We start from the raw sequence: 26,730 nt of genomic DNA, 5'->3' as shown, positions 1-26,730 counted from the left end.
TACGATTATTGATTAAAATACTTACAAGTGAATTTGTGAAATTATTTGTGTACAAATGACCTTTGTGGACACTCCACATCTTTAAATTACTCGACAAATTCAGATTATTTTGTACTAAGCATTGTTTGTTTTTGACAAAGACTCAGAGACTAAGAGCGTGCAGGGGATGCGAGTGTTCCACAGACAGTGGACACCGTTTTTCTCTAAATCGCAACCTAGTGTCAGGGTTGCTACACACTCAACTGCACCTCACTATAGCCTTAAATAAATTACACTTATACAATAATCAGGTGTGCGCCTGCATAATTTCTTCCTCAGATTAAAAACCTGCCACTCTGTGCCAAGAGTATCTTTTTAACACTCACCATGTGGCTGCTTGTCTCCCTTGCATCTCTGATGCACCTATCATGCACCATATGATGTCATGCAATGCAATTGGACCCTCTTGTAAATTGGTCTGTCTGTGCACTTGCTTCCTCTGGTAGCTTACTTATAAAAGGTTGGATCTGTGTGAATAGTCATACCTTACTAGTAATGATGTGACATTCGAATGCATATGCTGTACATATCTGTAGTAGCCGTCATCTTTTGCAGTGCATGAATGTGCCTGCTTTCTATGTCAATGAGTGCCTGCAATGTAGATGATTGGGTGCTGCATCACCTGATGACTTGAAATTGCTCGATGTAAAAGGCCAGAATCCCCAGTTACACAGCATTAAAATAGTCCAAACGAGGCTGGATTTTAGCTGTAACCCAAGAAACCCACAAGAATGAGTGAGGAAGGGAAGGGTTTGTCTGAGCACATGCAGTTAAAATAAATTACCTGTTTGATTTGGGGTCAAAATTCAAAGTAATGATTAATCTTGAACCCATAATTTTAGAGCACAAGGACTAGGTGCGTGAATTGGCCCACGGTGTCAGGCCACATCTGAGGCCTGCAGAACCATGGATTGCTGGTAACCAAGAGGACCTTGGCTTTATCACGTTTCAATTTCAGATTATTGTAGGAGTTGACATTCCGAGACTGTTGGAACTTACTTGAGAAGCTGCGTCATCATCATAGGAATAGAAAATAAATCCAAAGGAGTGAATATTTTTTCCCGGTGAGGAAGATAGATAGTAAAGAATAGAGGGCAATGGGAATATTGCTATAGACCCCCACAAGGTATAGACTGAAACGTAGATGCAAAGGGGATAGGAGGAATCGCCTGCTTTCTGTGAGAGGAAAAGAATGACCCACTGCAAAGCACTGCGGGTACAACAGTAAAGGTGAAGGAAGCAGATAAGGACCTGATGGTTGATTGTCTGGAAGGCAACTGAGAGATTTAATATGGCCATCACCCAAACACTGCCAATGTTTGACAAAAGATGGATGCCACTGACCGGAGCCACAATAACCTATTCAGTGCTACATCCAGGGTGAAGCAGGATGGCCTGGACAGGATGGAGAAGAAATGGTACCTAAGGGTATTTTGAAATACTTCAGCAACCCATCCTAGTTCATGCATTAGTCTGTCCTCCTCATGGCTTCTAGCACTTAGATTTTTGAGATAATTTAGTGTTGTTCTACTTTGTGGGATTATCATTTTCTTGGGCATTTGCTGTAATACTTCAGCAGTCCTTCTCCTGGAACAGGCATCTTGAGGTTAGTTGTAATGCTCCTCATACGGGTGCACAGAGCTGATCATTTCGAATAACGAACTGACTTTCGTGTCTTTTTTGACACGCATTTGGTTCTTTTTGGAAGTGATTGTTGCAGCAGATCTACCTTGACATAATATGAATGTAAACAGGATTCCTAATTTCAGTGATACTGGTTTATTCAGAGAAGGGCACATAAGCTACTAAATGCTGAATCCTAGGTGCAAATAACCAGATGCATCTTATGCTGTTACTGCTGATAACTGTCCATAAACCCATATTCATTTCATTCTGTGTAGGTAAAAGTGATTATATTGATCCTTTCTTCATACATTTCCAGTTCCTAATCTCTGGTTAAAGGGGGGCTTTTTTTTTTACAATTAATGAATTGGTCCATTTCCAAGCCCTGCAAAGTCAGAGTATTCCTATACATTTCACTGATTTGAAAAATAAATATTTTTACAATCTCTTTGTTTCTTATTTCAAATGACATATGTTTTACTTTCTTTCAGACAAACAAAGCAGCAACGGTACTAGTTTACAGAAACTCGCAGCAAATTACACATATCCAATCAGAAGTGACACTCCAGGAGGAAGCAGCATCTCCCCCAGTGACTCATGAGGAGAAGAGGTCTGGTGGCTAAGTTGCCGACTTCGGAACCTGGATACCTGCGCTCTGTTTCCAGCTTTGGAACTTGACCAACAAATTTGGCCAGTCAGGGCAAATCAACTTCCTGAACCTGAAATTGAAAACATGTTCATGTAAATATTCAGAAACCAACTCTACAGTGTCTATAACCAATCCACTAACATGCCCTCACCCACTGATCACACTATGGTTTCTGTAATACATTGTCAACCTGACCCATCAGACTGTCGTGTTGTATGTACAGCATCTCATGGTTGAGACTCTCCTTCTACACTAAATCGTTCCCTGAAAGTGATTGGCTGTCATTCGACCTAGGGACACCATTTTTCAACTACTGGCACACAATTCAGTAACTTAGGTGGAACAAACCTTAGTAAATAGTGCATGGAAGGGCGGTTATTTGATTGCATATCCAATAATGTGAGGTGCAGTAGGTCGCAAAGGAAGTGGAGCCCTGATGTGCTGCAGCTTCATCTCTGAGAATGGAGCCTTCTCCAGGTCTTTCCAGGTCTCTCTGCAGAGGTTGCACCCGGCAAAGACGCATTTCCAGGAGGGATCATATATTTTTTGGAAAATATAGGTCCAGGTTGAAGGATCTGCACATACGTGCTCCATAAAGAAGAATGCTCCACCCTGAAAACAACAATTCGGAAAAACTGTAAATAATGTTATTTTATCAATACAATAAATGTGTAAAATAAGGCAAGATGGGAGTTTTACAATAGACCAAAACATCTCCTTTAAGGAGTGCATAGGAAAGAAAGCCCAGACTGCGAGGCATCAACTAAGCCTTACTCTGGAAGATGAAATCTTGCCACCCAGCTATTTGCGATCTACAGTCAGGCACTTGCCCTCTTCCACCGTGACGATGGCAATGCCAATGGTGGCTGCTCCAGAGATCGCGGCATGTCAGTGCTCCTCTACTTTTTGGCACCCTTTGTGTCGTGCTAAGCACTACATTCACATGTATTATGGAGAAGTACTTTTCACTCACTCCATGATCTTACTTTCCCTTTCATCCATTCACACTTCCTGTAACTCAGCCCTTATCACTGCAAGAAAACAATACTTTTCTAAACTTATTGTCTCATATTCTCCTGACCCTCTGCTTCTTTTTCAGCTTCTTAATAGTATTCTCTCCCCATCTCCTGACCCCCCTTTCTTCTTCACTTACTCCTACTGACTTTGAAAACCTCTTCATCTCAGAAGTTGCACACCTTTTTTTCCTCCTCATCGGCCATTAGCAGCACCTCATCCTTTATCCCTCCTCATCGTTGGTCATCCTTCTCCTCCTACTCTCCTCTATGCAAGCCTGATACTGCTTCTAACTTTGCTCGCATTCATCCTACCGCTTCTCCCCTCGATTCTATTCCTTCCCCTCTTTTTACTAAGCTCTTTCCTTTCTTGTTGCCTTAACTAACTTCTCTTATCAATCTATCCTTTTCGTATGCAACTTTCCGGCACTGAGTATAAGAATGCAGTCACAAAACTTGTCTGGCCACTTCTGCACCTTCATGCTTCCACCCCATCTCTGTTCTACCCTATCTTTCTAAAATCTTGGAACATGTGTTCTGTACTAAAGTCTCATCCTACTTTGATCACAACTCTCTTCTACCACCAACTCAATCAGGCTTATGTCTGTTTTACTCCACACAAACAACCCTCCTCTCAGTTTCCGATTCTCTTTTATCTTCCAGGAACTTTAAACTCTCTTCAATTCTTATTTTACTTGATCTATCAGCTGCTTTTGATACAGTTGATCATTTTACACTCCTTTCCACACCACATTCTTTACAATTATCTGGTACTGTTATTTTTTGGCTTCGGTTGTATCTGTCTGGCCGTTCTTTTGTTGCTTGGAGTGGCTCAAAGTCCTCCTCTTTTCCACTTTGTCATGGAGTTCCCCAAGGCCCAGTCCTACGACCTCTGCTTTTTTCATTGTACACTTCCCCTCTGCCGTCTATTATTTCTTCCTTTAGGATTGTGTTGCATTTCTATGCTGAGCAGTCTCAACTCTATATCTCTTTCTCCTCCTTTTCTGATACTCTTCAACCTCCTATTTCTGATTGTCTTCTCTAAATTCAATCTTTGATGCACTCACATTATTTACACCTCAGTCCATAAAGGCAGATATTCTAATATTTCCTGCCTCTACTGTCCCTACTCCTGTTCCCCCCTGGTATTAATTTTACTCCAGCCTCTCTTCTCGTCATGTCTTCCACCTGTAATTAAGGTGTCCTTTTTGACTCTTTACTTTCCTTTCACTCACATATTTCTAATGCTTCTCGTTCCTGCCTTTTAAAGGTTTTTAATGTTCACAAAGCTCAGCATTTCCTCACATTCCATGTCAACAAGCTTCTTTTCACTGAATTGGTCTTCTCTCGTCTTGATTACTGTTCCTGTCATCTTGTTGGTCTCCGTGCTTCCCATCTTGCTCCTCTGCATTCCATCTATAACTCGGCCATTCGCACTCTTTGAGGAATTCCCCGGGGTTCTTCTATTTCTTTCATTCTTCACTCTCTTCGCTGGTTATCTTTTGAATTCGGATTGCAGTTTTGCGTTCTCCGTATTACGTTAAAATGTCTCCATGGGCTGGCCCCTGCTTACCATTGCTCACTCGTTTGTTTGCTCCCTCTTGTACCCTTTGATCCCAGTCCCAGTTTCTTCTAACTGTCCCTAGACCACCCTGCTCCTAATCTCGTTTTCGCACTTTTGTCTCCCTAGGCTTTGGAATGCGTTATCACTATATATTAGATCTATTGCCTCATACTCTCTCTTTCGCACACATCTTAAAAATCATTTGTTATCCATCATGTCTTACCTGCTACATTTGCTGAGAATCTAAAAATATATAGATTCTTGCAAAATGGAAAGATTGGAGTCCCTGCCACCCTGCAACGTGTAATATATAGGACATTGATTGGGCCATCAGCAGCCCAGACCCTGATGCACGCACAGCAGTGTTCAGGGTATTACAGAGAGTAATGACTGAAAAGTCGCTGCCTTCATTCAGTTGGCACTGAAAATTGCAGCTCAGTGAACACAATAAAGGACTTTTCAGCCGCCATCTCTCTGATTGGCCTACGCCTGTGGTGGGGTCAGAATGCTGACCCACCACCCTGCCTGCCTGTGTGCTGTCCTCAAGACTGTGCCGCTTGATCCAAAGGAGAAAGAGAGAAGGACACCATCAGCTCCTTAGGCCATCCAATGTACGTGTTAAAAAATATGTTGTGTGTTAGTGCGAAGGTGTGTGAATTTGTGTGTGTATGAGATGGTGTGTGTGCATGTATATAGTATGTGTCCTTCTGTGTGTATGTAGGCGGGAGATTGAGTTTGTGTCAGTGTGTGTGTGTTCATACTTGGTGAGAGAGGAGTGCCTGGCGTTGACTCTTCAGTAAGAGTAAGGGGGTTAGTGATTGTGCAGATTGTGCCAGAACGATGAAACTATTTGTACAGGCCAATACTGACATATATCGAGCACAGCAAATCAAGGGAGGTTAGAATTAATCTTAAACCTCTTAAACCTAAACTGCTCTAGGCAACCCTCCAGACCATTATTCTTCAGCCTAGAGAAAGTGGAAAGACTGTATGTAAATCAGGCATGTTACCACCCGAAAAGGGACAGTCCAGATCAAACTGCTAGGTCACATCCCTACTGGAGGAGACCACAAGCAAACCCAGGCATGCCTCATCCATACTGGGTGTGACCAGTGAAGTGTAGCTTGTGTTTCTACACCAAGCAGGCTTGGGGCTAACCTCTGAGGACACCCACACCACTTGGAGTGACAAAGCAAAACAAAAGAGGTGATGGGTGGGATTGCTTGTCGTCTTGGCAGAAGGAATGTGACCAAGCAGTTCGGGCTAGACGGCCCCTTTTATGGTGGGGCCAAGCATGATTTGCATATGGCTTTTCACTTTGTGTAATGGCTTGGCAGCTGGTAAACTAAACACACAACACTGAAACTGCGTCTAGACAAAATCAGTCCCTATTGTCCTCAGCCTCCAAACGATTCCAAAGAACGAATTTCCTTTTTAAATATATGAAAAGGGTTTTATTTCAAACCAAATAATATATGAAAAATAATTATTTAAATTGTATACAAAGTAAATAGAAATCAAAACTAAATAAAAAAAATCCACGCAACAATCCGCTAACAAAACAAAAATCCACGCAACAATCCGCTACCAAAACAAAATGAAAAACACACAAGAAAAAAAAGAATTAATAAAATCAGTCTATTAATACACCACTCAATGCCTGTTGCAAAGCTTGCCTACATCGCATAGACAAGACAACCCCGACATGTGCACGCTTACGGCCTTCTCCAGGCTTTAAATGCTCTGGACTTTCATCAGGGGGGAAATATGATTTCTTCAATTTTTTGTGCATGGACTCCTAATCTGTTTATCATATTAATAAACAGACAGTTTTCCTTCTGAAAAAAACATACATTCTAAGGCTGTATAAGGTTTTTAGTGGACATTTTGTTCACACTTGCCAACATTGTTCATTGGATTTCCTCCAGAAGCTAGTGAAAAACATCCAATTGTCAACATCTTTGTTTTTCGTACCTTCTTAGTGGGATCTTTCAACATTTTTCTGTCAAGAGAAAACACTGTTCTCTTTTCTAGTTTGAACCGTTGGTTAGCACGGTCTGTAATTAGTTGACGCCTGACTTGGGTTGCCCAAAGGACATGATTAATTCTAAACCTTCCAGCCTTCACCTCTTCATTTCTCAAACCATCAATTTCGCATTATCCAGGCCAGAAAAGGAATGCTAAATGCAAAGAATGATATTCCAAGGTTTAACTAGCTATGGTAATATTGGTGGAGGCGATGTGCAAAACAGTATACATTTTTTAGACAGAAGTCTACAAGGGTCACGTAAAGGGCACCAAGGACTGAAATTCCCAAATCAAGACTTCCAAAGTATTTCAAACAAGGGGAAGACCTACCGACATTAACTATCCCTATTTTTAACATAACTGTCTCTACTCTAGGTGAAGCACCAATATCTTAATGTTCTAAAGACCTGCCATTTATTCTAACACAAATAACATCAATATTCTAGCTAGAGATTGAAACTCAAATTTGTGACAGAAGATATGTTTAGTGATAGCGCTTGGGACCCAGAAGATAATACCAGTGGCCCTCGAGGTTCTTTCAAAACATAAGCACAGAAAATAATCAAATAGATTTTTAAAAACAATAAATAGCAGCCATATAACCTAGAAATTGAAGAGTCATTCTAACTTGAAAGCCCACTGAAAAGGTTAGAGGTATTAATGTCCCCAGCCTACATAAATGTGATTATGTGGCATATGTGGCACACATGTTGATGGATAACAGAGAACATGATGAAATATTACCAATCAACCCCCTTGAAGAATGAAAGGTTCTAATAGAAGAAGTACCAGGCATAGCTTTAGTACATGGTCAGATCAACAAAGACGAACATGCTTATTTGAGTAAATAGATGCTTCATCAACTGTTCTTTTAAAGTCTTCCAAAATTGTACAAACAGGCATTGGATACACCTGGACACTGATAGTTTCTGGATGTCGGTCAGTGGTAGAACCAATTGTGAAACTATATTGACAACCTTTCTTAGCCAATGGCAAGTACATCCCCCACATTGCTATCAGATACAAGAGATGTAATTCATTGTGTAGATTGTATCTGTTTTAATTCAGCAAATGAAAATTGGGTGATCTTCACTATTTCTCCTCATAAGGATTGCATCACTCAGGTAATGGCAGTCAGCAGAATAGAAAGGAATATCGATGAAAGACCAGCATCACATTCTGCCCCTACTGTACTTATAGTAGATTTGTTAGAAACTGGGCTTGGGAACAAATATTCTCTATATGGTGGCGTGGCCAGTTCTAACTCCAACAAAAAGGAATGATAGTGGGAGCAATATTTGCATTCAGTCCTGATAACATCTGCAAGGTGCATTTCGAAGAATCACGTGTCTTTGCAAGTATTCATTCAAATTAAATGTATGTCTTTGAGGAAGATACATTAACAATATTTTGGTCACATGGAATGGAGCACCAGAGCGCATGAATGAGTTGTAAAATGCCTAAATTAAGAGATCTTGATTAGAAGCTCACCGACAGCGGATGTGAGTGATGGAGTAACAATCTCCGAATTGTATCAGAAACTGTCAGACGAAATACTATTTTTCATTATAATAATCAGCACGCAAGGTCCGAGTAGCATAGTATTCCATTTGGTCGGTTTTGGAAGAATGCGATGAAACTGCAACAAAAAAAAGGATGATTACTTTATCCAAATAGCACATGGATATCCAGGCAGACTGTGATGGCATTCCCTTAAATGGACCAAAAATAATGACTGCATAGAACTACTAACACAATATTGAAAGAAACACTGGCACAGCACATTATGCACTCAACGACTTTTTGTCAGTACTCCAGTGCTTTTAACAAGATAGCTATGCAGAACGGCCAATTTGTAACATTGTAGAATGGGCCAACCGCTCTTTCCACCAAAAATGTGGACAACTTAAGAGAGCAGTTAGTTCACTGAATCAGCAGAAAAGAGGATAGAAGCATGAGTACAAAATTGTGGGGGTTTTGCCCAAAAACTGGATATCTCCAATGTGAGTTATGCAATCCCTGTAAGCATATTAGGACCAATAATGAATATCATTATGGTGACATCATTTGGAAACAAAACTATTTTTCAAATTGCCAAGCACAGAATGTTGTGTACAGAATAGAATGTCTGTGCAAATTGCTATATGGGGCCATGACAATCGAGGTTGTTACCACATGAATTGTGGAACCCCGATCTTAAATTAGATCAGGACTGTCACAAGGACCTGTAATGCATGACACCACAATGAATTGCAAAGACGGATCTACCGGTGAGAGAACGCTATGTGGACTAGCTGCCAAATTGCATTTATATTATATGCTGTTAGGAATGCAAGAATGTTTTTCAGGTTGGAAGTCTGTATACAAAATTAGGAAGTTCCGAAACCTAACCTACGCATTCAAATTGTTAGATTGTGAAGATAGCAATCAGACAAAGTTACTCATCATAGTAACTACTGTACTGCTAGTCGGTAGTCCTCTTTCCAGCATGCATTTGGGATATGGCATCACAATGAATGGCGCTGGAACACTTTTTGCCTAGCAGAAAATTATGTCCTTCTTTTATTTTAATGTTGAAGCCAGCACATGCGTGGGCTAGGCATGCCCCTCCAAGCGCCACTCTCACCTTCACCAGTCAGTGTTTTCCATCCGCTTAGGGTGTACTTGAGCAATTTCTATGTTTTCACTAGCACCCCAAAGGTAGGATGTTCCTGCCCCTAACTAAGCTAAAGAGATTGTTTGAAATTGTTTGACCAAACTGAGCAGCATTGCTAGAAGCAACGTCCATGCAGTAATGTCCATGAAATAATGCTCACAGAAGGCTGATGGTGGATTCACATTGTGATCTGTGACAATCGGCCTCCTTACACGTAGTGTGGTAAGGGTTTACCGGTACCGGTAAGGGCACAGGTACCGTTAAACCCTTACCGCCTTACTACGAGGTCCCTTTCCGGGTTGGTACTTTAACGCCTGCTGCTTAGCAGGCATTAAAAACCAACCTGCAAAGTGACCAGGGTGCTAATTACGGTAACGCAATTTGCGGCACCGTAATTAGCGCCTTCCCCATTCCCATAGAGCCTTATGGGGCAAAAATGGGAATGGGTAAGGGCAATGGGGGAAGGGGGAATTACCGCCCCGCCAACCTTGGAATAGGGCGGTAATTCCCCTTTCCTCCAAGGCGGTGCCGGTATTTTACCGGCATGGACCAAGGTGCTAATAGCACCTTGGTCCTCCGCCTACCGTGTAATGTGGCCCAATGTCTCATGTTCCAGGATAGATGATGGCACTGAAGATGCCATGGGACTGGAGACCACCACTTAATCCATAAATGAGGCCACAAACTAGATAAATGGTGGATCCCTTTTGATCCCCAGTCCATTACCCTTTCCTCATTATATGAAGGTTGCTAGCCATGTTCAGGAGGCCACTGTTGTCCAGACTCAAAGACATGAACATTATAATGTGAAAATGTACACTGTGTTGGTTACAACCCACAACCAAGAATGGCGAGCTGTGGAAAGAAGGATGTATTTGTCCATGCACCACTCCCACAGGTCCACACAAGCTGGACAATATCAACAAGTAGACAGTCTACTAGCGATGCTTTCCCATGGAGCTGCCTGTGAGCCTGTCTCACTGAAGTCATCGGAAGGCAACACTATGCAGGGAATCAAACAGATACTCATCTCTTCAAATCAGGAATGAAAGCCTCAATGGAGCAGCCCCAGCCATCAATGGCAAAGCAATGAATCAAGGTTGGGTCCCCCCAGATTGAAACCATAGGCCGCCAAACTGCTTTGCTTGATGCACAGAAATTCAAAACAACTGTGGATTTTAAGGTTGTTTAGCAAGTTAGCCAACCAAGCTTATTTACAACGAAACCCCAACAGAAGTTTATTATGTAATTATGATACATTTGGACAGAGTCGCTAGAAGTTGAAAAGGGGAAAAGGTTTATCAGAGGCGTGGGAGTTAGGAGTTGAAGATAAGAGAAGCAGGGTTGTGTGTGGCTGGGAGTTAGAAAAAGAGGAGTTGGAGAATGAGAAGTAGGCGGCAGAGATAGAGATGAAGATCTCAGGGAGTGAGATGGAAGGGACTGACTATGTGGAATAGAGGAGGTAAAGGAGGATGAAAGCAGCTATAAGGAGAAGGTGGAGAGAAAAACTAAGAACAAGAAGGTAGTGGAGGGGCAAAGGACTTATTCAGAGGATGACATGAGAACAACTAGAAGGATCAGTAAAGGAGATGGCTGCTAGATCTATAAAAAGAAAGAGGCGCAGGGAAGGTAGTGACAACAAGAGGAATTCAGAAGAGACCATTTTTTAATTTCTTTTTGTACATAGTTTAATCAAACTTTTACACATAGTATAAGAGATAAAAGAAGTAAGTAATCATTTACAACATATTTTAACACATTCATAAAAAAACAACTTCAAATAAAACTTTAACTAACTTGCAAAAAAACCATGGTATAAGTCAGACATAACAGACCAAGTAGCGTCTCAAAGTAAATTCGAGAGAAAAAAAAGACGTAGATAAATGAAACAATGCATGAGAGACATATCTTATATAGATGGAACAATACGCAGGGAACATAGATATACCCTGAAACACATCTGAGCCAGAATATTTCTCTGGTAATATCCTCAATATTCTCCACATAATTACTAAGATAACATTCATAATTAGCCATAATAGTAGGACAAGAAGTAAGGACATGTCTAACTGACTCAATAGATTATATGTCATTACAAATCCTACAAGATCACTTTTCCAACGAAAGACCTAACCAGGCTCCCCTGGCCCCAAAAACCTCCAGTCTGCTCAGTTGTAAAAGCATACATATCCTCTGTGTTACCGGGGGGACAGGAGCCTTAGATAGTTTGGGGGTTGTTTGTAGATTAAATGAATCCTTGAGAATGTTCTTAGGGATTTCATACTGGCCACTTTTTCATTACTCCTCGCCCAGTCCCATTTATCAGCACTATTTTTATATGCTTTTTTTGTATTTAATTGTGGTTAGACAGTTTTTACAATGTAGCAACTGCAGTGTCATGTTTTGATTCTGTCTTTAATCTTCTGTGTTTTCATCCTGTGGGACTGGAGACTTAGCTTTTCCATCCAAGTCCAGGGTCTGGAGGAGTTTAGCTGTGGCTATGGTTAATGCGGTAGAATCTCCACTCATCATCCAGTCTCACCCGTCTTCTAGATTTAAGGTAAGATGTTTAAGCCTGTGTGGTCGGAGGTAGGCATCTCTGAGTGTTTCTGTTCCAGGGCAAAGTAAGAGGATATGTCTCACTGTCTCAATATTGTTTGTTGGCATGCAGTAGCGACAGGTATTTTCCTTTGATTGTTTCCGGAAAAATAGAATTTCATTTGTCTTCAAGACGTTTAGACGAGCTCTTAAAAAAGTTGTTCGGAGGAGTTTGTCTGGGAATATTTTCACATACTTTCTGACCTTGTTTACCTTTTGGATGTTAAGTGTCAGGTGCGCTGCAGATTTGTACTCACTTGCTTTTTCTAGTGTTACGATCCAATCCCGGATTTTCAGTTTGTCTTTGACTTTGTCGGGGGTTTGTTCAAGATCCCATAGGGAACATCTGATTTCTTCAGCCTGATCAAGTTTACTTTTGAACCATCGGGCCATCATCCTATTTTTCCCATTCATCATTTCTTTTTGGATGATCTCCAGAATTGTTGAAAGAGGTTTTCTTAGTATTTTCCCCAGAAAAAGCATACTATTCCTCACGACTACTGACTTCATTGATGGCAGACAGAGCTCCCGTCTGATTACCGCCATGGGAGTCAAAGTTGGGAGATTCAATACTTTTCACCAAAATAAAGCTTCAAGTTTTACCCAGAGTGTGGGCGGAAGTTGTGGCATTGCTTCTGCACTGTATGTTATTGCTGTGTTGCTTTTGCTTTAAAGAAGTTTATTACTGGCAAAAGTGAGAATTTGCAGAACCTTCTTCTAGGATCAAGGCTTAGGCAGCAAGTGCTTTTGTCCTCGAAAAGAGATGCTCCTGCATGGTGAGTTCTATTCTGCTTCGGCAGATTTTAACCCCCAAGTAGGTGAAGCTTTCCACCGTTGTCAGTTTCTCAGAGTTTATAAACCAGTTTAGCTTTCTTTTTGCATTTTTTGATTTCTCAATGATCACGTTTTTTTTTGTGTTGACGTTGAGATCAGTTTCCTTTAGATAGGCAGAGAGACTGTCTAGTTGGCGTTGAAGGCCAATAGCCATTTGGTCCAAGAGAATTATGTTGTCCATGTAGAGGAGTCTTGTAACCTTGGCCTCCCCTATTGTGGGGGGAAAGGAGTGGGTGTCATTTTCAGTGTCCACAATATCGCCCATGTGAGCTTTGTACAGCGCAGGAGCCAGGGGGCAGCCCTGCTTGACCCCTCTGGCTGTCTTTATTGAGTTTGACAGCTGTCCAGCTGCATTCAATCACACTCTTATTGATGTATCACTGTACAATGCTTTGATTGGTTCCATGAGCGAAAGTGAACATCTTATTTTCTCCAGTTTGCCTAAAGCCTGGACCAGATCTATAGAGGCTCAGAATACTGTTGGATGGCCTTCCAACACTCTCGCCTTTAAAATGCTAATCAACATGATATTGATAGAAGTGCCGAGGTTGTTTCCAAAGACCGTTCGGTACGGGTCCACTGTTTTTGCCTCATCTGCCAGTCCTGGAAGTCGTCCAAAATCAGGGCCCCAAATAGCTTACCTATAACATTCAGTAAAGCTATTGGTCTATAGTTTTTGGATTGCTTTTTGTGCCCTTTTTGTAAATTCAGACTATATTAGCCATTTTCCGGGAACCGGAGATGTTTCTTGTGGCGAGACATCTGTTGAAGATCTTTGTGATCAGTAGTGCCCAGCCTTCCGGATCTTCTTTTAGGTGCATATTGGAGATTCCATCTGGGCCCAGAGCTCTGGAGTTTTTCAGCGTCTTTATCTTTTTCAAAATGTTTGTTTTGTTGAATGTTGCGATCCAGTCGTGAGGAAAGTGGGTTGTCACTTCCGGTTCTACAGGAATTTTCTGTTTGAACAGGTTGGTAAAATGCGATGGCCATTGTTCTTCGCTAACAAAATTTTGTATAGTTGTGTTTGTAGATGTTGTAGTGCTTTTGATTATTGACCAAAAGTCTTTAGAGTTTCTGCTACCGACAGCTCGTAACATTGACTCCGCATCATGTTAATATAATTTCCATCGAGAGGTTTTTAACGAAGATTTGTAACTTTTTTTGGTTCTGAAGCGAGAGCAGCATTCTCTCGGATGGAGTGTTTTTGCGCACATTTTAAGGCTTTTCTCGAAGTTGCTTTCCTCGTCCTAAGTTCCTCGTTATATTTGTGAAGGTGCAGATTTTCCAGACCGGTTCTTGTTGGTCTGGGGTGTAAGTAAGGGACGAGGAGTGGTCGGTAGTCCAAGTTTTCTGTTCTCGACTCTTCAGTATTCAGACAGATTTTATGATTGTAAGCAGTTGTGATGGAAATGATTGCTTCTTTTGTCAGCTTCAGCGTGGTCCCTTGTGAGTTGACTTTGACCTGGTACGGCATGGTCATATGTGTGTCTCTGAAAGAAGACCAGGTTGCTGTTAATAAGTTGTGGTCACTTGAGGTAGTTTTAATCACCTCGAATGATTCCACAAGTGAGTACAGTTCTTTAGAGGCATATATATAGTCAATGGTGCTTTTGTGACTATCCCTTTCCCAAGTCAGAATGGGCGATAGGGCTTTATCTAATGAGTTAAGATTGTAAAGGTCACGAGAGTCCATAAGGTCAGACCATGCTCGGCCTCTTATCCGCACTTGTGCTTTGTGGTTAGACTTGATTAAGGTAACATGATTTGTTTTTCCTGAATCCGGGCAAATAGCGTTTACATTGCCACATATCAAGATGTGGTCCACGTTGTATGTGCAAGTTGTTTCCGTTAATATAGTTTCTATGCTATTTATGAAATCTCTGATGGAGTGCACCATAGAGTTCCAATAGATGTTAAGTAGTAAGATACTATCACTCTTTGTACTCCTAAGTGACCTCTGGTTTTTGTCCCATTCTAAGAGAATAGCTTGGATAGCAGAGGATGATGCCAAATTGCAATCTATTTGCACGCTTCCTCCTTTGCGGACTGCTGTTAAGAGGCCAGAGGTCGGGCGACCTTTCATTCCTTTGTATGACGGGGCAAGTAGGGCCTGGAAGCCATCTATGCTCGGAGAATATTGAAGCCAGGTTTCTTGTAAGCTTAAAAGGTCAAATTGGCCTATGTTGATCTCACCCGCCTGCGTGAGGTGGGTATGGCCTCTAGTGTTCCATGATCCAATGGTGAGTCTTTGTTGAACGATCTTGATATTTCTTAACGTTCTTTTGGATCTAGTAGAGGATATTGTTGGTTGCTATTTCCTAGTATAGCAAGCCAATGCTGCCGGAATCCATGGCCACCTTTTCGAGTTGTTGTCGTCATTCTTTTGTTGCCCTGTTGTTGTTTGAGCTGGGATTAAGTTATTCCTGGTATTTTCGTTGAGGGTTGACCTACGACTCGGTCCTGCCGGTTTACGAGTTGAATTTCTCTCTGTGTCTCTCCGTCGGTCGCCCTTGACCAGTGTTTGTTCTGTTATTGATTTCTCTCGAGGTTGGTTATTATTGGGCCTGTTCAGACCTGTCCGTCCTTGTTCTCTGAACCGCACCTTCACCATGTTCCCAATGAGGATTCCGACCAATCTTGGCAAAAAATATCTTGTTTTTTTCCCCTAAATTCCTGCAAAATACCCCACTTGTCAATTATTGTAGATTTCAGAGAGGACAGCAAAGAGTCAGGACTGGAAGACATAATTTTTATGTATAGTTTTCCTCTGTTCATATCAATAAGAGTGGCTAGGGCTATCAATCCCATCTCAAGTCTTATCGCTGCAACAGGGGTATAATTGGTAATCCCCAGAATCCTTCTCCAAACTAGCCCTTCCAAACCTTCAGATCAATTGCCCCAATCTTCATAGGATGATTCCAAGGCATATAGAAAGGCTGCACACAGTTTCTGCTTGTAGATATTTAAGATTCCAAGCAGACTTTATCCAGCCGTCTTCTTGGAGAAGGTCATTACAGCAGCCACAATAGATAGCACTTTTGCCCTCTTGTTTTGCTGCACTACTTCAATTTTCTTTATTTCAGATGAAAGGTCATACCCAAGATATCTGTAACAGGCTGTCCTTTTAATATGGCACAACGGGCTGTTAATTCAAGCGCTACTACAGCATTTTTTGCCTACTGCCATAAATTGCGTTTTAGCTACATTTATTTTTAAGCCATTTAGTTCTGCATATTTAGCTACCGCTTGGGCACTGTGAGAGATTCCTATAAAGGTGTCATCCATAATAATTAGGTCATCTGCATAACCAATCCATCCCACTTTACAACTTCCTATTTTTGGGAATGCATTTAACTTTTCTACAAATATACTACCAAAGTCTTCATGAAACACACTAAACAAGATGGGTGCAAGAGCGCACTCCTGTCTAACTCCCCTTTTTATAGATATCAATTTAGACATTTTACCACAATTATCAAACCTGACTCTTGCAGTATTATTTTCATACATCATTTTTACATGAATAGAGTAGATTTTCCGGCATACCCATATTTTCCAGTTTTATAAACAATAGATATAGTGGTAACTCTTGTTTACATTTGGCTTGTTCTATAAGAGTATTTATGACAAAGATGTTAATATTAGTAGAGCAGCCCTTTCTAAAACCAGTCTGAAACTTACTTATGCTTTTGTCTTTGGCTATCCATATGTTAATTGCCTTCAGAATTATACTGCAGAATATTTTACTTGCAACATCAGTTAATGAAAGAAGACAATCATTTTCTGGCAATAATCTTACACCTTTCTTGAAGACAAGTACAATATGAGAACTACTCCATGATTCAGGCATAATACCTGTATTTATTATCTTCTCATAAAATATCACAAGAATATCAGACCAAAAGTCCAGGTTATCTTTCATAATTATATTACATATGCCGTCAGCTTCTTAATAATAGCTATTACTTCATCGCGGTCTATGTTTAGATTTAGTATAGGTTTCTTTTCTAATGGAAACACATCACCAGAACATTTCTCACTGAGATAGTTTACCCATATAGTCTCATTGATGCTGCATATCAAATCATCCTGCCCATTACTAGTGACACTTTTTTAATTGGCCCAGAATTTATTGGCATCTCCATACTGCAAAATCCTGGCCCTCGGATGCTCTATATCTTTTAAACCAGGTTCTATATTCATATTTTAATTATTTGTTTTTTTTTTTTTTAAAAAAAGGCTTAATCAGAATGTAAATTTGGTCAATAGACCTAATTTCCCAATGAAACTTTTTCTTTTTCAAGCCTATGATCTTATCATAGGATCTACCAGATTTCCCTCCCTGAATATTGGATGAACATTTGGCCATAGTCATAAAGCCATGCATACATGTAGACAGCCAGACTACAATTTCATCGGCAGTCTCCATATTCCTATGCTCACCTCTCATTCCTCTACTCCAGTTTCTAGCTTTGTCTGAGTTTCTATCAGACCAGCCCAATCTATTTCTACTTTTAGTTAAATTTAAAACACCAAACTTATAATAATACAACACCTTCTTATTAATAGCGGCATATCCAAGGACCAGGATCGCATGATCACTAAATTCATTAAATGAAATGTGCATATCAATTATCGAGGGATACATCCTTTCATCAACAAAAAAAAATCCAGAGTGGATGTACATAGGCCATTGCACCAGGTAGGGCCTGTCGGCGCATCACGACTTACAGACCCATTCACAATCCTTAAAAAAAGGTCTGCAAAGAAGGTTTTCCATCTCATATTTTTCTGATACCTTTTCATTAGTGTCCCATGTTACCTTTTGTTGTTCCAGCATCAGCAAGGCCTTTAGCATTGAGCTCACCCCCGACTAAAAGGTTAACATTTCTATCTTCGAAATATTTACTGATTAAGCCTTCAAAAATATTTTACTGAATCGCCAAAGTGATATCATCACCGGGAGGGTCATATACATTAATTAATAGAATATTCTGTTCTTCTTCCAATTGTATTTCAATCATTAATACATTCTGATTGAACTCCACCAGAAGACATTCCTACGAGTGAATATCATTGGCTACCAATATCGCTAGACCTCCATAGGGTCTTCCTTTATCACCCCTTTTAGCATGACGAAAGTAAGAGTTGTAACCATCAAAGTGGGCTGAGCCCAGCAGCCAAGTTTCTTGTAGAAATACAATTTCTGCTTTATTAAATAGACTGTTCGAACCATTACGGTCAAAAAGGTGTTCATGTCCTCTGGTATTCCAAGAGATGATTTTAACATCACCTCACTTATGAGTAGTGATTGGAGGTACAAAGGAACAGAGCCACTACCAGTGCGACTTCACAGTAGTATCAGATAGAACCTCTGGGTCAGTTCTCACTAAATGTCTTTCCTTTCCAGTCTCATTCCTGTCGAACTTATCGACTTTCTTTTCAACCTTAATCAAGACATGTTCTTTACAATTATAGTCCAAATCATAACCACCTCTATTCAATTGTGCTGCTTTATCTCCAATTAAACATACCACATCTTCAGATAGGGAGTGAACCTTTGTTACAAAATTGTGACACTTTTCCACAAATTTAAAGTCACTGCTTTTAATAATCCTCAGTGGTAAAAGGTAGTTAAGTATCTCCAAGAGACTACTTCTGTTTATCAACTTCTTCTTCCTATTATTTGAGTTCGAGATGGTGAACAATTTCGGTGGCAATTGGCGTTTCATCACAGCCAGATCTTTCTTCCTTTCCCTAGGAAGAGTGGGCTTCACAATATGCACTGACTCATCCTCTGCTCTGGTCACATCGCAGATATTCTCATCGTCAACCAATTTGGTGGAAATTGCACTGCTTTCCAATGATAAATTGGACCCTTCCAAAGAGCTTCCACTTGATTCATCTTCGATTACTTGTGCTACCAAACTGGGTTTAACTCTCTGTGAAGTAGTACCAAGGAGCCAGTTGGTTAAATTGCCAGTTTTAAGAGCCATTGTTTTCGCTCTTCGCGCAGCTTTCTTTCTTGCTTGTTTAGATGAGCATTTTTTTTCACCATCATTTTTATCTTTTGCCTCCTCACTTATTGCCAGTTTAATCATAATTACAGCTCTTAATTTCTGTTTCCTTCTCCTTTCCATTTTAGTAAGCTGACAGTCATCCTCGTCATAACTCCCCAACAGAATCTCTACCTTGGTGGACTCCATATTCTCAGGGTCTTTAACTATTGGGATTAAATTAGGTACTCCCGAAGAGATAGAGCCATGCACTTTAGGACATATGCAACTTTAGTATCAGATCGATTACATCTCACCAATCCGGCAATACAGTAGCATTTTTTTGAACCTGGCAAGGGATGGTATGTGATAGTTTTAGCAAGATCTTTAATACAAAGCTTGTAGCAACATTATGTGCCTCCAAATCTTTGAACCTCTCAATATACGTGCTTTTAGTGCCTTCCAGATTGTCCAGGGATGTAATATGCGTTCGGCAGTCTGAATCCCTATGAAGGGTTCCGTCAGCCAGTGCTGTAAGACAGGGTGAGCATGATAGAGGCTCCGGTACAACACCTTTACGATTTGGAGAAATGTCATTTGTTGCAATCCCCAATGAATCTGGAAGCCTATTACTCTCCTTGAGGACAGCTGCCTGTTCCAAATTCATTATTTGACCTTCCAAGCTGTATCATAAATTCACCAGAGAGTTGTTATTGTCGAGTTCTGCCATGGTACATGCACCTTCATTAATCAAGGCACCATTAGGATCAGGCTCCTCATGTATTTCAATTAACACATTCTGGTCCGGAAAAAAGTTAGTGATTTTATTAGATTTTACAGTCTCCAGTTGTGGGAGTTTTTCAGCTGTAGTCAACTCATTATTCACAGCGCCTTCTTTTTGTTATTGGCTTTTTGTTTGCTGTGCAGCTTCATTGTTGCAGAGAGTGTACTCCGTACCAGGGAAAAAGAAGAGTATCTGCACGGAGACGATTGATTAACAAAAAGAGACTGATGGCTCCAAAGCTACAGACAACAGCAATCACCACTAGAAAGGCTAATTAATCACCGCTCAGCAACAGCCAATGATCGTATCACTTACAAACAAAGTTCGAGTATAGTATGACACCAGTAGCCAGACCGTTTCACAGTCAGCCCGCTATAATCCAATGTGATGAATATCCTCCAGTAGCAAATAGGTATTCAAATGTAGAGGCTTCAAAACAATACCTTGCGGTTCACTTCATGGGTAATCCACTGATAACATGTATGCGTTTCAGCTCCCAATATCCCTGCCTGCCTACCTGCTTCAAACTGAAAATAAAGTATCCAAAGGTAAGTTTAGGAACCAGCTCAGGCTGTCACAACAACAGTTCAAAAGCACCCACAGCCCACAGTCGCCGCAGTCATGATTATTCCCACTTGCCGTCCAATCCGCTTTTGTTATACATATTGCAAGAAACTGAAGTACCGCGAATCAAGCAGCGTACCCGACACCGGGACAGATATCACAGATCACTTATCCATGAGTCAGATATATTGAATTCCTTAATGCTCCCTCACACCCTGTGTACTGCAAGCTGTATTCACTTAACAGTCACTTTGCAGTCTGCTTCGCGGAGCACGCAAGGTTTAGTAGAAACAGGGAGCAGAGCCTCCAGTAAATCCACAGCAGGAAAGTAGAACACAAGCAAAGCACTGTCACCAGGTTCAGCAGGTACTGTAGACTGTTTTCACTTAACAGTCACTTCACGGTCCGCTTCGCGGAGCACACAAGGTTTAGTAGAAACAGGGGGCAAAACCTCCAGTAACTCCACGGTAGGAAAGTAGAGCACAAGCAAAGCACTGGTAGCAGGTTCAGCAGGTACTGCAGACTGTATTCACTTAACAGGCACTTAGCAGCATGCTTCGCGGAGCACACAAGGTTTAGTAGAAACAGAGGGCGGAACCTCCAGTAACTCCACGGCAGGAAAGTAGAGCACAAGCAAAGAGAGACTATATGGAAGAAAGCTAGACACGAAGGTGGGGAAAAAGAGAGCATAGAGTTATTGAGGAGGAAAAGAGGAGGTGCACGAGAACAAGGAGAGGAGGAGGAAGAGGAGATAGCAGAGGAGCAGGAGTTGCACAAGACATGGAGTAGTAAGCTAGAGGCATGTCTGAAAACTATGTGCTTGGAGAGACTGTGGCAGAGTCTGAGAATGGCACAAAGGGGGTTAAGCCTGGAATCCCCAGGGCCCATTGCCATGTTTGCTAAGATCTTAAAGAGAGTGACACCTGGCGCATGTTTAGACAAAGTAGCACCAGGGGTGGTGGTGCCAATAACACATCAAGGAAAGAAATACATCCTGGCAACTTCTCCGAAAGCAAAGAATCCAACTTCAAGAGCCAAGAAAGAAGTGCTGGATCCCTTAATCCTCAAAATACTGTGAGTGATTGTTCAACACCTCGGTGACAAAGACTAAGCAAAAGAGAGAAGGACTGAATGACAAAACAAGCAACAGAGAAAGAAAGCCCGATTACTTCGTATTCTTTGATTCCCCACAGTGCAAACTAATCTCTTAAACGTACTTGACCCTTAGAGTTCCTTCTTGACCCATCAGCCGTGACAGGCTTTAGCAATAACTTCCAAAGGAATATACAACTGGAAAGTGAATAGCCGTCTTTGCACACAACACATACTCGAGAGTTCATTTTAGAGGAGAAATCTTTTGAAGGGAATAATCCACCAGTATGCAGCAACGCACGCGCAGTTTGAAGTAAGTTGCCTTTTCTATGTTGACTGGAGTATAGTATGCCTGTGGCCACTAAATATTCCTTAGGCAGTAAGGCACGCCTCAAAAAGAAAGATATACAGCCTGCAGGTATTAGAATAAAAACAATACAAAACAATTAAAATATAACTGAGGCAGTGGCATACCTGCCAACCCTACTGATTTAGGGAGTAGGCTACTGCTTTTTAAGCAGTCCTACCGCCTACAGATTTTGGTGACAGATCCTACTGCTTTTTACAGTGGCAGGTAATTTATGTGACTCTAAGGCAATTAATCTGTCTGTGTGGTGGGCGGGTAAGTGATACATTTGAGTGATGGGCTCAGATCAATCCACTGCCCTGACCACTACATGACTCTTCCCTGCGCTCTTGCCGGCCTTAGGTGAACCAACAGTGAAGGCAAGTGGCAGAGCGTACCACCATCACACAGCCTCTGCCTATCAGACTGAGGAGAGTATCAGTCTCCATGTTGTTCAGTGTTCAACCTGCACTGCAGGAATACATATGTACTGCCCAGGCTGCTGCTACAGGCAGTGGAACACGTTGCCTACCAGCTCTGTGTGATTCCCTTCTGTGAAGTTAGGGAATTGAATTTGGTGTTAACTTGCCATTCACAATTATACATTTTAAACATTTGAGCATCTTTCCATGTTGTGCTGTTTAAAGGGTTGTGTATTTTAGAATGCTCCAGTGGTGCCAACAATGTATGTTTTGTAATTTCCTGTGATGCTAAGTATTATTTTTGAAACTTGAAAAATTCTACATCTTTTTGATCACAGAATGTTGGCAAGTATGCAGTGGTGAATTAATTAACACGTTGTGAGGAGTCAAATGCAGTTACTAAAGGGAATATATATTACTGCTTTTTTGAAACCGCAAGCTTCTTTACAAATTGAAAAAGATCTTTGGGAAGCACACATAAGTAACAATCAAGCCGCAGTACATACGCAAGCATACCTTTCTGCCATCAACCCAATAGATAATAACTCCCTTTTTAATCTTTGGTACAGTCTCCAGAAGGAGACCGTGCCGCACTGGACTTGGAGCGAACCGACGATGGTGAGCCAGTGGACGTTTCTGCAACGTTGGGCAATATATCTAAAACACCAGACTCAGAATAAATTACAGAATATGTTCAGACCTTCTGTCCCCTATTTACTTCTAAAGTTTCCTGGATAGATACATATGAGGAAGCTCCCGATAGACAGGTAGAAATTATGGTTATGCTGAAAGCCTTGTTATCACTCTGCAATTTCCTGTACCGTGAACAGCAGAGTATTAAGAACTGATTAATATGTCTAGTCGATACGGTGATGGAAGCTAACACCCAGAAGGGTTTAACGGAAGTAGAAGTGGACAATACAAAGTTGAAAACATTGGAAGGAAAGAAACAGGACTCAGTAATAAGTATACATGCAACAGAAATGCAGGATAACTATTGTCAGACTGAAGCTCCGGGGTAGTGTAACGAGAATGTGACCAACAAAGAACCGGCCTATAATAAAAGAAGTAAGAAATCTGTGATTAAGAAAATAAACAAGAAAAACGTGGTGTTCAATATAAAGTGCAAGTCATCCCTACTTCTAAGAAGATAAAAAACAGGGAGGCCATGGAAGCATTATGTTTGGTGACTCACATTTCCTCAGTTTATAGTGATGGAGAGCTATTTGGAATCAGCGGGCCATTATCCCCCTAAAAGATACGTAAACCTAAAGGGCTGATCAACATTAATAAATCATGTAAACCGTTGGATAAATGGATAAAGGCACACTGTAGAACAACTGCCTCAGTGGGAAAAAAGTGCAAGGTGATTGAAAGTGCCGAAAGTCAACAAAATTAGCAACCCCAATTATCATTATTATTTTTTTAATGTTTGGTTTATTACAAACCTTTCATATTTCCAATTATTCCAAAATATCTCAAATGTATATTCTTAAAGTCTTAAAATATTTCTGCTTCTTAACAAGCAGAGAGGAATCGGAAAAAACAGAATACAGCATTTCTCAAATCACTTTCACATATAGCGTAAAATTTCAATCAAGAATATTGTTACTCCGAAAATCATCACTGTACTCTCTCCAATTATAAACATAGACCTCCAATTATAAACATAGACCAACATTCCTCCCTTGTCAAGGATTCTAGATTATTGCATACATCACCCAAAAATGTTCTTATCCTTGTCAGTGTGTTACATTCTAACAGTAGGTGCTTTGTGGACTCTGTAAGATCTTTCTTTTTACAGACTCTACAATAAAACTCAGACGTCGGTATCTGACCCCGTACACTAAGCACCTTTCTGGTAGGAAGAAGATTTAACCGTAGTCGCAAAAATATATCTTGGAGGCAGGGGGAAGGAAACTTTACCAGGTATTTTGGAAGGACCCTGTTAGGACTCACCGGTACAGTACTGGAGGCGGGAGTTCTAAATGTGAATTCACAGTAGCCGTAGAATTCTTCCTACAATTGTAACTCTCTGCTGTTACAAAGAAGCAGGCAGAGAGATCCAATAGTTGGAAGAGGAGACACACCACCGCACGCCAACTATGAAAAGACAAAAACACAGTATATCAGAATACTAGATACTGAATCACACTCACTCCCTAACTCTAGGTTTACTACCAACTTGATCAGTTAGCGAGATGGTAATAATAGAGGTGGTATGGGTGAAGATCCTCCTTGGTAATCAAATCCAACCTAAGAAGAGGAACAATAGGAGTACTAAGCTAAAGCAACATGAGCAAGTCTACACAAGGCAAACGGGAATAGGAAATAGGGTGAATAGGAAATAGGGTTTCAGGAAAATCTAGACAACAAGACAGGAGGGAAGATCTTACCACAGGATCCGGGATTACAAAAGATGTAGGAGCAGGTCCATAAACAATCCAACAGACTATCCAGACGGCACAAGTGCGCCTAGGAAAACCTATCCCGATGGCACGAGGACGCCTGGTTGATTAGATCTGCTAAGCGTCTCTAGTCCATAGAAATATCCGGAGATGACGAAGTTGGAACCTTTTTGATGAACATATGAGAGAACGTGATGCTAAAATAAGGTTGGACTGGTGAGTCAGCAAAGAGCAATCCGTGAGACAAAGGTGAAGTCATACACTTGCAAGCTGTAAGGGGTCAAAATCGGCGTGCAAAAGAAGTCTTTTAAGCAGAAATGAGGTCGGCACTTGCAGGCTGCAGGGGTTGAAATCGGCATGCAAAAGAAGTCCTTTGGGCAAAAATGAGGTTGGCACTTGCGGGCTGCAGGAGTAAAATTCGGCAGGCAAGGGAGTCCATTAGGCAGAAATGAGTTCAGCAACCAGGTGGGTACGAGAGCAAGGAACAGAGGAAGGGAAGAGTTAAAGGGACAGGAATACACGCACCGTGAGGATGACAAGGGACAATGTGTGTGAGATCAAAGGACTAAACAGGACTAGGAAACAAAATAGTGAACCAAAAGCAAATGCAGACAAAAACTGAAAGCAAAGCACAAAGCTTAAACCAGAACTGTAGTCCAAACACTTCAGTCAGAAGCAACGACCACGGGTTTGTGGACAGGCTTTATTCGTATCCTGTCACGTGTATTGTTGTCATGTGACTTATTTCTAATGACGGGACATTTTGTTGCAAGCTTACCATATCTCCATGGCAACAAAGAGCGGGTGAGAAACGTGGCTGTCCTGTGTAGAGGACGAAATGTTTTGCTCGCAATATTTCTAATGTTTCCAGTATGGATTTTAGAGCTCGGAGAAGTAGAGCAAAAACGGAATGATCCTGGCCGGGCAACGTGATTCCTAACAGACCCCCATAGATCTTATTTAATGAGAGAGGTGCAGTGCCAAATTATATTGGTTCCTACTATCCTGGGTATTAATCCAGTCATGTGGCCAAATTTTGTTTTGAACCTTTTCGAGATTATTACACAATATCTCTAGGGATAGATCTAGAGTCATTATCCATGTAAGGCATTTCTGTTTCCAAGTGTCAAGGAGCCATTCCGGCCTCTGTTTGTCACCATTTCGAAGAATATCCCTCTGGGGAAGCTTACCTTGCATACACACTCGCTGAAATATTGCCAAGGACTTCCAAAGTATAATTGATTGAAGCAACTGTGAACCCAATTCATACCTCACTAGGGACATAATGATCGTTTTAGGGAGGCCTAAAACCTTTTTCCAAAAGGCACCCTCCAGATATTCCCAGATTTGCCCTTGCAGATTAAAGGCAGTTTCTGTGTCATAAGATAAGATGGGAACCACCTTCTGTTTGTAGAAGGTAATAATCGTCAGGATTGTAAACTTGCCATATTTCCTATGGAGCAGCGGGGCATGTCCTGAGAGATTCTTACATTTAGATTTTAGTAAAAGCATCCAGCGACCTTCATTCATACTACAGTTAATCGAGACCCCTAGATATGTAAAAGAGTCCACCCAATCCAATATTTGATTTCCCATACACCATTTAAACCCAACCTTTTTTTTTGCTATATCCTGAAGTTAGGACCATCATCTTAGATTTTCTTTACATTAAATCGAAGGTCATTCTGTTTCATATAGTTCTCCAGCTGATTCAATCTCCTTTGGAGTCCTATAGCTGTCTGGTCAATCATGACCAGATCATCAGCATATAGGATCCACAGGATTAAGGTGTCATATATTTTGGGTGGGAAAGCTGTTATATTGCCCCGCCCTTCACCCAAATCCAGAAGATACAGGTTGAAGAGTATTGGAGCAAGAGGGCACCCCTGTTTTAGCCCCCAGAATGTATTGATTCTTTCAGAGAAGATCCCCTCTGCTGACAATCTCACTTGAACCAAGGTGTCTGTATGAAATGCTTGTATTGCTTGAAGCAAATCCTCTGGGCATTTCTAGCCTTGTAGTTTAACCCACAACCTTTCCTCACTGACACTGTCAAAGGCCTGTTCTAAATCTATAAAGGCCAGATATATTTTAGTTTTCATTCCAATAGCGCT

General features: G+C 41.1%; 1 protein-coding gene across 1 annotated transcript in view; it reads right to left on the bottom strand.

Annotated features, from left to right (window-relative positions):
* Nucleotides 1-1,802: 1,802 nt before the first annotated feature.
* The window catches only part of LOC138582280 (thiol S-methyltransferase TMT1A-like), a 95,842-nt gene continuing 70,914 nt past the window's right edge, over nt 1,803-26,730 (bottom strand). The window contains exons 2-3 of the mRNA XM_069653421.1: nt 2,660-2,923; nt 1,803-2,381 (exon numbers count right to left, since the gene is read on the bottom strand). Coding sequence (XP_069509522.1) covers nt 2,687-2,923 — 237 coding nt within the window. The 3' untranslated portion in view covers nt 1,803-2,381; nt 2,660-2,686. The remainder of the gene's footprint in view (nt 2,382-2,659; nt 2,924-26,730) is intronic.

This window comes from Ambystoma mexicanum, chromosome 3q, assembly GCF_040938575.1.
Source record: "Ambystoma mexicanum isolate Mex_15411 chromosome 3q, UKY_AmexF1_1, whole genome shotgun sequence".
Classification (NCBI taxonomy): domain Eukaryota; kingdom Metazoa; phylum Chordata; class Amphibia; order Caudata; family Ambystomatidae; genus Ambystoma; species Ambystoma mexicanum.
The sequence above is the reverse complement of the archived record's forward strand: the minus strand, read 5'-3'. Positions and strand labels throughout refer to the sequence as shown.